Source organism: Lacerta agilis, chromosome 12, assembly GCF_009819535.1.
Source record: "Lacerta agilis isolate rLacAgi1 chromosome 12, rLacAgi1.pri, whole genome shotgun sequence".
In the NCBI taxonomy this organism is placed as follows: domain Eukaryota; kingdom Metazoa; phylum Chordata; class Lepidosauria; order Squamata; family Lacertidae; genus Lacerta; species Lacerta agilis.
The window spans coordinates 31285420-31300007 of record NC_046323.1 but is presented as its reverse complement, the minus strand read 5'-3'; the positions used below and the strand labels follow the sequence as shown (position 1 = coordinate 31300007).

Sequence of the window (14588 nt, the reverse complement as noted above, 5' to 3'; positions counted from 1 at the left end):
TCACCTGGTTGTTCCTTTGTATTCTACTCCCAGTCCATACTGAGGGCACTACACCCATGAGAGCCTTCTGTTTTCTTCCAAAACTGATCGCACACCAACATTTTATAGACAAGACACCGTGTAAGTAAAAAGGTTGCTGTGGTAGTAACATATGATAAAGATCTAAAGCATTAATCTCAACCCGATTGCCTAGCTGTAAATTACATAAAAGTTGTGATTTTGGCACTGTCCAATTTAAAAACAAAGGGTTATATCCAGTGCTTTGCAAGTGGAACTGCCACAGGCAGAAAGTCACCTCTGGAAAACAATAACTTCTATGTTCTACAGCTCTCATAATTAGTCATCTTTGGCTTAATCAGCATTCCACTAGACCAGGATTTTTACAAGTTTAGATAAGTGAAACTACTGGAGTCAATGAAGCAGGATCTTAACATTTTAAATAAACCAAATTACTTTCTCATTAATCACATTTACATTTTAAAAAACTGTGGTTTGTATTTCTAAACCTACCAAAGATTAATAGTTTTCTTTTAAAAGGCACATATATTAGAACACATTCACATTACAGAATCAGAAGTACAGGGTAAGAAATGATAGGAACATAAGAAGCAAACATCCCCACCCCCCACTTAGTACTCCCAATAGCACAAACTTTCCACATTTCTTCACAATACTATAGGCTAGGAACAGCCACTCCTTTTAACTGTCTTCACATAACTTGTACAGAAATGTCCCTGCAGTTCAGCTGCAAGAAGCTATGTTGTGCTGTTTTATCTCCTTTTGTATCTAATGATAGGGTTAGTGGGTGTATGGATCATGGTTGTATAATTTATGGTAGGGAAATAACCGTCCACCAAATCAAATTCATACAAACGCAGAAGCGTTGACCAGATTGTCTTAATTTGAATATAAGCAAAGTTCTCTCCAATACAACGATGACGACCTAAAAGAAAATTAAAAGTGTCTTTATTTTTTACGTTTGCAAACATTATTGTACCACAAAAAATTAGATCTGTATAAGGGAGCAATGCTAAACTCCCCCGGGGGGGGGGGCAGCTGAAGGGACACAGGATGCCACAAAACTGGAAGCCTGAAAACAAAACCCACCCATGCAGGTGTAACAAGGTCTGCTTCATGGGACCAAAAATAGGTTGCGGTGGGGGAGGCCTTTAACCTGTTGGATCCACAGTTACTGTTTATTAGCCAAGTGCCTGCATTTTCAGAGATTAGCTAGAGACACTGATACTCCACTTTTCAAAACATGAGGACGGACAGAGGTGTCCAATCCATGCAGCAAATTATTTTTTTAAATTCAAGTCTTTTGCTTGCTTGTTTTTAAATGACTGAAGGTGGCAATGACTGTATCACTTATTTAGAGAACATCTACTACAACCAACTTACCAGCACCAAACGGCACATACGCAAACTTCTCTTTAGCTGCGGGGTTATCTTGGAGATAACGCTCTGGTTTGAAATCTACATTTTCTGTCCAACAATCCTTAAGTCTCTGATTGACAGTGGGAGATACACAAACTTGATGACCAGGTGGAATTGTATACCCAGCAACTGTCTAAAAGCAAGAAAACACTTTTATCAAGTGTACATTCAAATTCAACCCATCAAAAGTTTGGGTAGTTGATTTACTAATACTATTCATGTACCACTCATGTATCAACAGTCATCAACAGAAATGTATTATCGCGATCCTAGCTAAGGCATTTCTCTATGTTTGCTCAAGTTGTGGGACATCCAGCCTCATATAACCAATATGCTTAAGACTAATTAATGCATGAAGGGGTTAAGACCATAGTGTAAGCTGTCCTGCTTGGCCCCCTCTTCACCTTGGGAGGAAGGGATCAAGCCTTTGTTCTTTCCATTCCACCATGTGAACTCTACCAATAAGGAAGTCTAAGCTAGATGCTCCAAGCTCAGACCACATGGCTTAAGCCTTGGTGTGTCTATACCAAATAATTAAGAAACACTACTTTAGAACCTAAGTTTTACTACCCCCTATTCTGTATACTGTATGGAAAAGGTACATGAATCTGTCCTTTGAAGAGTTTATTAGTAAACCATTTTTAATTTACCAAACGTCTAGTCTTTTTCTATGTTAAGGGAAGTGGGGAACTTTGGAAGCAACTTAGAATGGAATATTTTAAAGATCCAACAGCACTTTACTTTGCTGCGTGTTTTGTGTTCTTAAATCTCTGCTGGGGTTCTCTCACCAAAAAGTACTTGTCCCGAACCTGGATCTTGGCATCCAGGGAATTCTCTTTTTATATACCTAGTATTTGTTATTATTTAACCAAAAAACAAAAACCAACACAAGTATGTTGGGGCCTAAATGCAGAGCCGATAATGTTTTATACCAGGGTAGTTGACAAAGATGCTGAAATGTCATTAAGATATTGCTTAACACATCAGTAATCAGCTGAGTGCTGGAAATAATTTAAGGCAAGCAGCAGTCCTGAACTCCTGGAAGAGCAGCAGAGAGGCTATAGGATAGCACAGGGTTTCTTCTCTGCAGTCAGAAAGGGAGGTCCAGCACCAGAGTCATCCTTGTGGGAGTTAAAAGCTCCACCATTGCCACTTCTCTGCTGTTAGTGCTCCAAGGATGGTAGTGAATGGAAAGGGGGCATGTTGTGGAAAACCTTAGTTCCTCTTTTCCTTAGAAGTCTTCAAACCAGCCACAACCCTACTCAGGCTGATGTAGTCTATTCTCTTTGGGAGGGAGATTATTCCCATCCCCACCTTCCACCCTGGCCAATGTAAACACAGCAGGGCTTTGGAAGTAAGCATTAACTCCATAAACTCCCTTCTTCCTCAACCCTGCCTCCAAGGACTACTTTGCCCATGTATTAAGTTCTAGGTACTACAACAACCTCATACATAACTGTGTCTGCACAGTTACTTTAACTGATCGCATCATTTAGAAGGGGGGAAATCAAGAGGTTAGAGCTATTCCACCTTTTGTACTGTATTTGTCAATGAAAGTAATGTTTGCAACTTCGTATTGCTTTTGGAGCTTACCCTTCTGGTCAGTAGTGGCACCTGTGGTGGGACAGAGCTGCCCCCTTAACATCACTGCTACCTAGTTGGAAGAGGTGAGGTCAGGGTCACAGTTCACCAGCAGGAGTATCACTGGCTCTTCTTTTCCGCTGCCCAGAGAAGCAGAAGGTGGCTCTGCCCCACCACACATTCCACTTAACGCCTCATCAAGTATTATTTCTGCTTTAACATATCGCTGAAACAAAGAAAGATTCTTACTTGGGGAGTTTTAGCCATCCTCATCATAGTCATTATAGGAGGTCGAAGTCTTAATGTTTCTTTCAAGCAAAGTTCCAATAAAGTCATATCTTTGAGCTACAAATGAGTAAAAACAAACCTTGTCATTTTTGTGCATATCTATACAGATAACGTACTGCAAAGTCCTTTAGTGAAAGAACCATAATTTAGCATGAAGCTAAACAGCAGATCATTATCTTCCAGCAGAACTGAAGCAATTTAAAAGACATTTTCCTCTATGTAATTGGAGAAAAAGAAACGTGTTTGCATGTAATTTGACATTAGCATCCATAATACTGCTCAATCTTAACTCTGGTCCAAACTAACTCTCATTACACCTAGAATCATAGAATTGTTGGAAGGGACCGTAAGGATCATCCCACCCAATCCCCTGAAATGCAGGAATCTTCTTGCCCAGAGCTCAAACCCATGACCCTGAGATTAAGAGTCACATGCTTTTACTGACTGAGCTAGGGCAATGGTAGGAACCTCTCTAGCCCAGCGGGCCAGATAATTATCTTCACTCATCCTTATTCTAACCGATGGCAAGTGAGCTCTTCTGCCTGCTATTTTACACAAGGCTTTCACGGGCTTCCTGAAGATCTGAGAAGCAGCTGATTGTCAGATGTTCAGAAACTTCATTCAAAGAACTGTGGAAAATAGCACTTTTGTAAAAGACTTTGCAGACGTTGCCAATCAGTCTTGCCCGCAAGCTCCCTTTCAGCCAAGACTCACCTATACCTGCCCCACACCTGGCATCATGTATTACATGTAGGGCAGGTGGACATGGCATCGCCAAACAGGAAGACCCACCAATTTGGGCCCTCCCAATTTAGGGGATATAACTTCACTCATAATTAAAAACCAAGAACTAAAAAGCCCTCTGAAAACCTGTTCTCACAACTAATTCCACCTAAACATTGAAGGAACTTGCATGCATTCACGCAGAAATGTTTAAAAGGAATTACAGAACCTACAAACCTGGTCATAGCTTAATGAAGGCAAGTCTTCCCCACACACTGCTTTTTGCTCCCCATAACATCGTTCCTGGATTGATTTATCTCTAGCCAAAAAGAAGCCAAGCCAAGTGCTTGTAGTCGAAGATGTGTGCTGACCTGCCAACAGCAGCCCAATAAGCATCCCAGCAATTTCATCATCTGATAGGTAATGACCATCTCTAGATTTAAAAAACAGACAAAACAGGTCATATGTGCCACATGAATAAGGAAGTGAAAAAACAGATTTCGTGGACACAATCCTCTGGGTGGCTGCTGTTGTTTTTCATTTCTGCTAAAACAAATTCAAATTAATTCAAGCAAAATACATAGAATCATTTCAGGATTGCTAGTACAATTTATTAGAAATATTCATACTGTGCCCTTCCACTGCATTTGCAGTGAGGGGAAGGGTTGGCACTGCAAAAAAAAGCCTGCTGTACGTCATATAAGTCAGGCTACTAGTTGCTCTGCTGGTATTTTTTATTTTTCCTGAATAAAAAGTTGTTGGAAACTCAAGAGCTGAAAAAGATCTTTCTGGAACTAATAGCAACATTTTTGCTACATCACATACTTGTAGGTAACATCCAGCAGTGTTTGAAGCATGTCGTCCTCTCTTGCCGAAGACTTCCGTCGTTTCTGAATTATTTCGTAAAAAATGGACTTTATCTTATTGTGGGCTCTATCTCTGCGCCTGAAATTAAAATAATCCATGTAAGTAACAGCGTGTTTAGAAGAGGGGAAAAAATTAATCTATAGGGTTTGAATTCTACATTTCAGTTTCCAATTTCCAACATGCCATGCATGTTGCCTGCATTGCTCCTTAAAAGGTTGTATCAATTTACGCAAACTTAAAAGACTAGATGATCCTACAGTTCTATACAAGAGCATACTTACTGAGAGGCTAATGCATGGGTAGGCAAACTAAGGCCCAGGGGCCGGATCCGGCCCAATCGCCTTCTAAATCCAGCCTGCGGACGGTCTGGGAATCAGCATCTGTTTACATGAGTATAGTGTGTGCTTTTATTTAAAAGGCATCTCTGGGTTAATAGTGGGGCATAGGAATTCGTTCATTTCCCCCCTCAAAATATAGTCTGGCCCCCCACAAGCTCTGTGGGACAGTGGGCCGGCCCCCTGCTGAAAAAGTTTGCTGACCCCTGGGCTAATGTGATACTCCTACCTGAAAGGTGGGGCCTTCTTTCCATATCTGGCAAACACTGGCATGCTGAGAAACAATCCACATTCTAATCTGTACTTCATATTCTAGCACCAACAGTAATGGAGGCTTTGTTTTGGTTTAAAGGGAGACTGCTCCCTTCTCATGCTGCTATTTCCCCTTTTGAAAATCAGGGCAACACTGGCATAAAAACCAGTGGAATTTGGCGGTCCTCTATGGGGTGGCAAGGGGCTGCACTGAAGCAGCTCCCACACCACATAAAGAGCAAATAGGTCCTTAAGCAGGACTGACTCCTACCGTGTTTCTCATAAAATAAGACGTCCCTATAAAATAAGCCATGGCAGGATTTTCAATCGTTCACAAAATGTAAGACATACCCCGAAAATAAGCCGTAGTGCTGGCCGCAGTTCTGGAGGGCGCCAAGGAAGATGCGAGGTTGCCCGCACCTCCAAGCCTCCTTCCTGCTGGAGGAGCCGCCCTCCAGCTGCTGCCCATCTTCTTTACTGCACGGTTGCCGTACGGAGCGAGAGTGACGAGCCACGGCAGGAGGAGGAGGCGGCCTGCCGGCTCGGTGCCTGGAAGCGGCTGCTGCTGCAGCGCCGATCGGAGCGCGCCGAGCCCGCAGCCTCGCCTCCGCCTGGCCCAGCCGAGGAGGGCTGCCGCTGCAGCGCCGATCGGAGCGCGCCGAGCCCGCAGCCTCGCCTCCGCCTGGCCCGGCCGAGGAGGGCTGCCAGCTTGGCGCCCGCAACTGGCTGCTGTTGCAGCGCCGAGCGGAGCCCCGAGCCAGCGGGACCCAGCAGCAGAACCCAGGAGCAGCAGCACCGTGCTGCGCGGAGCCCCGAGCCAGATAAGTGGGTATCTCCCCTCCCCCCTCCCATGGCTAAACAGTTTTTAATTTCTGTTTTTTTATTATTTCACCATTTTGACACAACACTTTGGACAGGGGACTTGCTAGGCTTTTCCCTAGGTTCCAGGGGGACCCTATCCTTGTAGGTTAATCTTTTGGGATTGGGACTTAATTACTCCTCCCCCCCCCCAAAAAAAATACTTGCCACTGTATTTGTGTTAAAGAAAAAAAAAAGTTTAGCAGAGAATGTACATAAGCTGTGCAGTCTTGGCAGCCTGCACCCACATTTAGTACTTCTCATGGCTCTCACTTGGTCCGTTTATAAATCTGTGGTAATAAAAATAAGACATCCCCTGAAAATAAGCCATAGTGGGGGTTTTTGAGGAAAAATAAATATAAGACGGTGTCTTATTTTAGGAGAAACACGGTACATAGAATGTTGTGGCTATGGATTCAAAAATAAATGCTGTGAAACCAAATTAATATTTAAGCTAAATACTAAGTGTTCTGTTTTAGCAGCACTCAGTAAAGAAACAAAACATCAAGAAGTATAGTAGCGTAAACTGGAATTGAACTGAAACATTAGTGAAGTTAAGCATCTCAGGTTACAGCACAACATAATCCATGTTAAAATTATTCTGAAGAGCCAATGCAGATATAATGTTCCCAGTCTCTTGTGGATGGCTAAGAGACTGGGAGCTAGTTGCAAGGTAGTGTATTCTCTTCCATCTACTCATGTGTAACCACCCTCATCTGTTGTAATGCTTAAAAGGGAGTAGTTGCCTTTTAAAAAGTGTCAAGCAACACTTCACACAAGCTTGCTCAGAATCCCTTTCAGGATTCAATTAATCAGTGATTTGACCTAAAAGATACTGTGATTAACAAGATATTTTATGATAGACATCTTTGCAGGACCTACAGGTGATGTTCCTGTGGAGGTAGATTTCTAGAAGATAACAGTGATACAACATTTGGAATTATAAGGTAAGATCCATTTTTGATAGTGGCTTAAATAGGAATCTCTCTAAAAAAAAAAATAGGAATCTCTCTAATAGTATGTGCTAATTAGGATGATGGCGAAATACAATAATAGGAGGCTTGCTAAACTAGAGCTTTGACAAGACTTTCAAAATCTGTCAGCAATCCCTGCTCCACCCTGAAGTTCACTGGGCAAACATCACTAAGACCAATTTAATTGACAGGGTTGCTGTGATGATGTAACCAAGGAAAGAGAACTGCATAGAACAGTGTTTTTCAACCTTTTTGGGGCAAGGGCACACTTGTTTTATGAAAAAAATCACGAGGCACACCACCATTAGAAAATGTTAAAAAATTTAACTCTGTGCCTATATTGACTATATATAAAGTTATTCTCTTGAATAGGAATCAAATAAACACAATTTTTCCCACGGCACACCAGGCAACATCTCGCGGCACACTAGTGTGCCGCGGCACAGTGGTTGAAAAACACTGGCATAGAAAGCCCAAAACTCCTTATGGAGGGCAGGATAAAATGTAATGAATGCATATTAGATTAACTATATTCTCTACTAATCAAGTTTTTTAGTACCTGAAGCTGGGCAAAGGCAGCCAGCCTGGCAAAAGCCAAGCTGCATGAGAAAATCCCCCATCCAAATCGGCATAGAGCTGTGCTACCTTCTCGTCGAGAATGCTTCTTATCTCCTTCCCATGTAAACAGTGACTTGCTGTCAAAATTATTAGTTCTGAAAGTGCTGTAAACAAGTCTGTGCACAGAGGGAAAGAGTACATTAATGGGAATTCAGTAAATCAGAGGAAGAATTCACATTTACCATGAAAATGAACCTCAAAAATAAATGAAAACAATCCATTTCCGTGTGTGGCATAAGCTACTGTTTCTAGATGCTGAAAATGGTTTTTACATGAAAAATAAAATAAAGTAAAAGTAAAGGCAGCCCTAAGAGTACCTTGTAACCCTGTTACCTTGTGAGTATCTTACCTCTGTCTGTGGGAGAGGTTGTGTGACAGAATTTATTGTGGATTTCTTTTTTAAAAAATATGCGGTAAGGAATGGGCCAGACAAAATGTGCTGAAACCAGATTTAGAGTACTGGTAATCCATCACACAGGGTTATAAAATCCCATCTAACTTGAGAGCCTACAACCTAGAAACTTCAGACCCATGAACTAAATCCATTCCTCACCACATGCTATTATGAAATGTGCCATCAGGTTGTTTGAACAGAACTGCTTACATGTGCATTTTCAGTCCTACATAGGGATGAAATAGCTCAAATTGGATGAAAACATCACACAAGGCTTACATTAACCCTAGAATAGGTTCTGAAAGTACTTTTTCTTTCTTTCTTCTTTGTGTTTTATTTAGATTGGTTCTTAGCCTTGATAAAAAATAAATTTGATATTAATCTTTGTATTCTTTTTCAAATTTAAATAAAATCTTTTTTTAATGAAAGTGTACCCTTCAAACAATCATCTCGGGTCATTATAACAAGGAGGAAAAAACAAAAACAGTTATCTATCACGATGGAGCCAATGAGTAGCCATTCACTACAATTTTTACTCAAGCAGTGTGCATAGGGAAAAGCAGGAGGCAAACCTTCCAAACTCCAAAGCCTTATGCAAGCACCAAAGCCTTATGCAAAAATAGGTCTGGAACTGAGCACATAAGTGTTATTTTTCCTGCCATTTTTATTTCATTATGTGTTGCCCATAAGATAGCAACTGGGTATTTTATTTGCCCTGAAGTTGTTGATGTAGGATTCTATACACCTAAGAAGTTAAAAATAATTCACTGCAATCTGATACATCAACGCTTGTTCCAGAATGACCTAGTTCAACTAGAAGTGCAACATTTCAAACAGTATACTTACTTTTCTCTCCACTTTCCCCCCAAGTTTTAAAATATTCCATTGTTTCTTTTTCAATTATTGGTATATGGCTTTTAAACTGGCTTATGTTCAGCCCGGTTTTAAGCATTTTCTTCTGTTCCAGAAATACCTTTTAAAAGCAAACAATGTTGATTTACAAAACAGAGTACAGTGGTACCTCTGGTTAAGTACGCTTCAGGTTAAGTATGCTTCAGGCTAAGAACTCCACTTAAGAACAGAAATCGTGCTCTGGCGGCGCAGCAGCAGCAGGAGGTCCCATTAGCTAAAGTGGTGCTTCAGGTTAAGTACGCTTCAGGTTAAGAATGGACCTCCGTAACGAATTAAGTACTTAACCCGAGGTACCACTGTATTCAACTTGTATGTTTTAGGCATGAACTAACAAAAAGGTAAGGATTTGTTTACCACTAATTTTAGTAGGAGAAAGTGAGGCACACATGTTCCATTTTCTTCCCACATCAGAATCAGTTTCACTTTGGCTGGCTTGTACCAATAATACATTATAGAACTAATTGCAAAGATGGCAATTTTTAAGGACATAATAAAACAGACTATGAAGTATTTACGTATGCACAAAAATTTGTCTTGATCCAACTCTTTTATATAAAATGCCTTCAGGCTAATAACTTCTTTCTGAAGTGAACCATAAGTTAAAATATAAAGTAATACAATGCACCCCAATAGAGTGTATCAGCAGTTCTGGAGTGGGTATTCAGCTATAAAATTGTGCTGTCTACTATTTCAACTTCTATCATTAGTTTGGCTAATTGTATTAGATTGAATATGGCAACAATACTTATGAGTAATTGAAGCTAACTTTTTTTTATTACAGCAACTTGCTGTGTTCTATATGTATCATGAAATAAACTGAAATGGAAAAAAACACATACTGGGTTGGGTACATCATAAGCTACTCCCTTGCCAAAGACAGGTGTGGTTAGACGTGAATACACATCTTCTGCATTCAAGTCTTCATTTTTACTGTTGAACAGAAGAGCAGCAGCATCACTACCCAGGAGATATGTAAACGTCTTCCCCACCATTGTGAAGCTAAATACAGGACCGTACTGTGGAGACAAATCGAGAAGATAGGAAATGAAGGGCCAGGAAGATAAGTGTACAAGAATGTGACTTTATTATCATACAGCAAAGATAGTGAGAATTTTCACTGAAATCCATAAAATGTATAGTAACTGCTTTAAAAAACATAAATAGCTGTGGGACTTCTAGTTGGGTGCCATCGCAATCGGTCGGGGGAATTTCGCTTAGAGAGTCCCCGACACGGTAAGGGGGAGGAGAGTCCGCAACTGCGCTGAGGACCCCAGAAGAAACCCAGGAAGAGCTTCCTGGGGGCATGGAGATCCGGTGGGTGCTCAGAACGTCACCCTTGCTCCCCGGTAAGCTCTTTTAAAAAATAATAATTTTATTGCATATTAAAAATATATACATCCGATAAAATACATATTACATTCCCGATAAATATAAGGCTTGAATTTTACATTAAATTCATTTCGGGTAATGGAACTAATAGATTAAGTACAGAAAATAACCAATTATCGCACGAAGAAAGAAGAGAGAGAGAGTAAAGGACAAAGGAGAAGTGAGAAGAGAGAAGAGAAAGCGAAGAAAATGAAAAAATAGGAAAGGTAGAAGGTTTCTAACAGAGACCTTCTAATTTTAATCTCTCAATAGATGACTTCCACAGCCGACTACAACACTTCATTTTTCTGGCATCTGCATTTTTCATCTGTCATTTTCTTACTACCAACAATTTAAACATTTCTTAATTCCATCTCTAAAAATATTTATGTCATCACACAGTTATTCTAAACACAACCAATATCTCTCATTTACTCCTTGTCTACCTAAATAGTCATTGAGGTACAGTATTTCCATTGTTTTTGTGTCATATTTTTTGGCTTTTGTCTTATATAATCGGTCAACTTTGGAAGTTCCAAATATTCCAACAGTTTGCTCTGCCACTCTCCCTTCGTTGGTATGTAATTTCCCTTCCAGTGTTGTGCCACCAGGGTTTTAGCAGCAGTTGCATATAGAAAAATATTTACTTTTTCTTTTGGGATCTCACTATTCACTATACCTAATAAATAAATCTCTGCTCTTTTGTTATGTGATGTTTTGATTAGTTATTTTTATTTCTTCATGTATCATATTCCAAAAGATTTTAATTTTCGGGCACGTCCACCACATATGAAACCAAGTTCCAATATTGTCCTTACACCTCCAACACCTATTATTTCCTGATTTATTAATTTTGGCAAGTCTTTCAGGTGACATATACCATCTATGGTGGATCTTCATAAAATTTGGACTATATGGAACTTGCTGAGATGACCGGGAAACTCTGTGACCAGAGGGACGACGCAGTGGGAGAAGAATGGAAGAAATATAAAATGTATTTGAAAAAAATATAGTAAGATTGAAATTTAGAAAGAACTTGGAAGAAATGTTAGACTGCAGATTTAGAATTATGTTAAGTGTTAATGAAATGTGAAATAATGATTTAAGTAAATAATTTAAGAAATAGATAAGATTTTTTTGGAAAATATGGTTCGACAATGTAAAGAAATTACTAAAGATGAAGGACAATGAACACAGGAAGGGTTGACATGAGGAAGTCTAGCAACAATGTTAAGGAAAGAAGCAGTTTTTAAGAAATAATTTGTTGTCTTTGTTTTTCATTTTTGTATTTTTTTGTAGTTTGTATAAGTTTTTGTATTTGTGGTGTTTGTAGTTGTTGTATTAGTTGATTTTATATGTCTTGTTGATATTTTGAAAAAAAAATTAATAAACACATTTTTAAAAAATGAAAAATGTGTTGCTGTTAACCACATCCCTGTTCACTCATTTACTACTAATGAGAATATTGATTTAACTTACTGTTGTTTTAGTTAAGGTTTTGGGCACACCATTATTATCAGTCTCAATAGGCTCATATACTCAAATGCATAACCAATCACGAGAAGAACTCAAATCTCGAACATCCATGATGAACCACAGAAACCCCACATGAAATGAGGTGAAGAAGCCACTTGGAGGAGGATTTAGGAGTTGATACAGAGAAAGCACTCGAACCGCACTTACGCATTCTAAAATCCTCTTCTAAAACAGCTTTTTATTTTTTTAAAGTAGCATCAAGGTTCTCATATTTGCATGTGATGTATTGCTAGCCTATGAGACTTCAGTCTCTGGAATTTTATTCAGAGAATAATTTAAGCTCAAGTATTCTGAATAGTTGTGTTACTTTGGAGCCCTAACACTTACACCACAAAATGATTACAGACTCACTTTTTCATAGGCGTTTTCCAAGAATTCGATAGGATTCTTCCCAAATGTAATCGCGTGTCCCAAAAAGGGGACGTTCGACGAAATGAAAGGCGGGTAATTCTGAAGAAGAAGAAGGAGGAGGAGGAGGCCTTTTGTTATACAGTACAGTTAAGCAAAAAGCAGCTCTTACTAAATCTAACCAACTGAGCTAACCGGCAAGGCTGGCTCTAAAAAAAAAAGGGGGGGGGAGGATGACAGAATATTGCTTAATATGCATTGTTCCGCTTTGGATGGGAATCAGGGAGCAGTACCGCCCCTATGAATCTCCTCCACCTTTTCACCTACACTCATCTATAAAAATTAAAAAGATGCCGAGCATCCGGGCTCTTTACTCTGACAACAGATTCCTTCTCTGGGAACAAAACAAAGGAGTTTGAGGAAAGGGGGATTTCTGCAGACGCTTAAGAGTGCGCTTGTTCCTTCTTTGGCTGCCCATTCCAAGGCGGCGGCTGCCTTTGCTTGGATGCACATGCTGCAAGGACCCGCCGTTTCCCCTCCCGCTGCCCGGTTTGCTGCGACCCCAAACTATCCGCACGGATTCAAGTTCTGCCCCCCCCCCGCTACCCACCTGGCCGGCGCTGGTCTTCTTGTGCCGCCGGCGGGAGCCGAGCTGCAGCAAGTACCCCAAGCCTAGGGCGAAAGCGGAGGCGGCCAGCAAGAGGGAGAGCGGGTTGCCGGCAGCCGCCTTCTCTAGCAGGGAGTAGCCCGCTTCCAGCAAGCTCGACGCCGCCATCATCCTCCCGGCTCTGACGGGCGTCCGAGGCACACAGAACCAGGACCGACGCGGACTCGGACGCCGGGAAACTCCCGCAGAGAAGCCGCGCGGAGGGGCGTGGCCTATCCTCCGCCGGCGGGAGCTGGGCCGATCTCTGCCCATCTGACGAACGCGGCGCGGCGGCCAATCGGAGAGCGCGCCGCCACAGGGTGACCGCGGCGGCGGCGCAGCGGTTGGAGGAGCGCTGAGGCGCACTGAGGTAGGGAGAAGCGGCCGCCTTCCCAAACGGTCTCCCATAATAATCACAACCCCGTGATAAGAGGTTGGGGTGCTGCCTGCACAAATACCTGTGGAGAAAGGGAGGAGGAGCCATGCTTAGTAGTCAAAAGGGCAAACGCGGAGAAGCCCCCCCCCCACGCACCTGAGTGGTTTATTTCATCAGTAATCCCGATAAACCCTTCATCTCCATGCTGTGAAAAGCTTCGATTGATTCTGTCTTTCCAGTCTCTGTTAAGTAGACAAGAAACAGACCAGGCTGTGGTTTTTCTTCTTCACCAGACCACCGTGTTGCTGTTCTGTTAAACTTATCATGCACAGTGCCACACCATACAGGAAAATAAAAAGCTTTTAGCATCAAAGGTCTATAGAGCTGCTTGACGCAAGACTCTATGCAGTAAAGAGCCAGGTCAATTCCTCTGACATGACTTACCGTACTTTTCGCTCCATAAGACGCACTTTTCCCCTACTAAAAGGCAAGGGGAACTCTCTGTGCGTTTTATGGAGCGAATGCGTGGTCCCTGGAGCCGAATTGCCCAGGGGCCAAAAGCAGATCATGCTTTTTTATATACAAAGAGAGAAGGGGGCATTGAAAGGAAGCCGCTGAGCAGCTGATTAAGCAATTGGGAGAGGTAAAGGTCACTGGCTCCCTTTCCAGCCCCTCCCCCTTGCCCAGGCCTCCATTGTTGAATGTTCTGCAGGAGGAGGCTGTTTGTTTCCCCAGCGACATGTGACTGGCTGATTAGATTATCTGTCTGCAAACTGTAGCAATGGCTCCCTTTCCTTTGCAAAAGAAGCTGCAGAACTGTGAGTTGAACCCCATAAAAACAGGATTTTTCCCCTTTGCAAAGTAAGCTCAACAACTTTGAGCTGATCCTCAAAAAAGGGGCTTTCCCCCTTTGTAAAAGAAGCTGCACTACTTTGAGCTGATCCCCCCCCCAAATGGGGCTTTCCCCCTTTCCTCCTCTAAAAACTAGGCGTGTCTTATGGTCGGGTGTGTCTTATGGAGCGAAAAATAGGGTAGAATTTGTGGGAGATGTTACCGGTATGTATTGAAGTTCTCA

General features: G+C 41.6%; 1 protein-coding gene across 1 annotated transcript; it reads right to left on the bottom strand.

Annotated features, from left to right (window-relative positions):
* Nucleotides 1-453: 453 nt before the first annotated feature.
* LOC117056063 (lanosterol 14-alpha demethylase) lies at nt 454-12593 on the bottom strand. Its single transcript, XM_033166120.1, has 9 exons — nt 12495-12593; nt 10079-10255; nt 9174-9300; nt 7875-8049; nt 4855-4974; nt 4267-4462; nt 3268-3363; nt 1402-1570; nt 454-943 (listed from the first exon to the last, which is right to left on the bottom strand). The coding sequence occupies exons 2-9, from the start codon at nt 10229-10231 to the stop codon at nt 771-773; spliced, it is 1209 nt and encodes a 402-aa protein (XP_033022011.1). The 5' UTR covers nt 10232-10255; nt 12495-12593; the 3' UTR covers nt 454-770.
* Between the last annotated feature and the right edge of the window lie 1995 nt (nt 12594-14588).

What these genes read in the sequence shown, in the direction of transcription:
- LOC117056063 (XM_033166120.1), bottom strand. Translation starts at nt 10,231, where the DNA reads ATGGTGGGGAAGACGTTTACATATCTCCTGGGTAGTGATGCTGCTGCT. An exon ending in CTGCCTTTGCCCAGCTTCAG is followed by an intron (nt 4,975 to 7,874) that starts GTACTAAAAAAC and finishes TTTTAATTTCAG; the next exon opens with GCGCAGAGATAGAGCCCACA. An exon ending in GGATGGCTAAAACTCCCCAA is followed by an intron (nt 1,571 to 3,267) that starts GTAAGAATCTTT and finishes TCTTGCTTTTAG; the next exon opens with ACAGTTGCTGGGTATACAAT.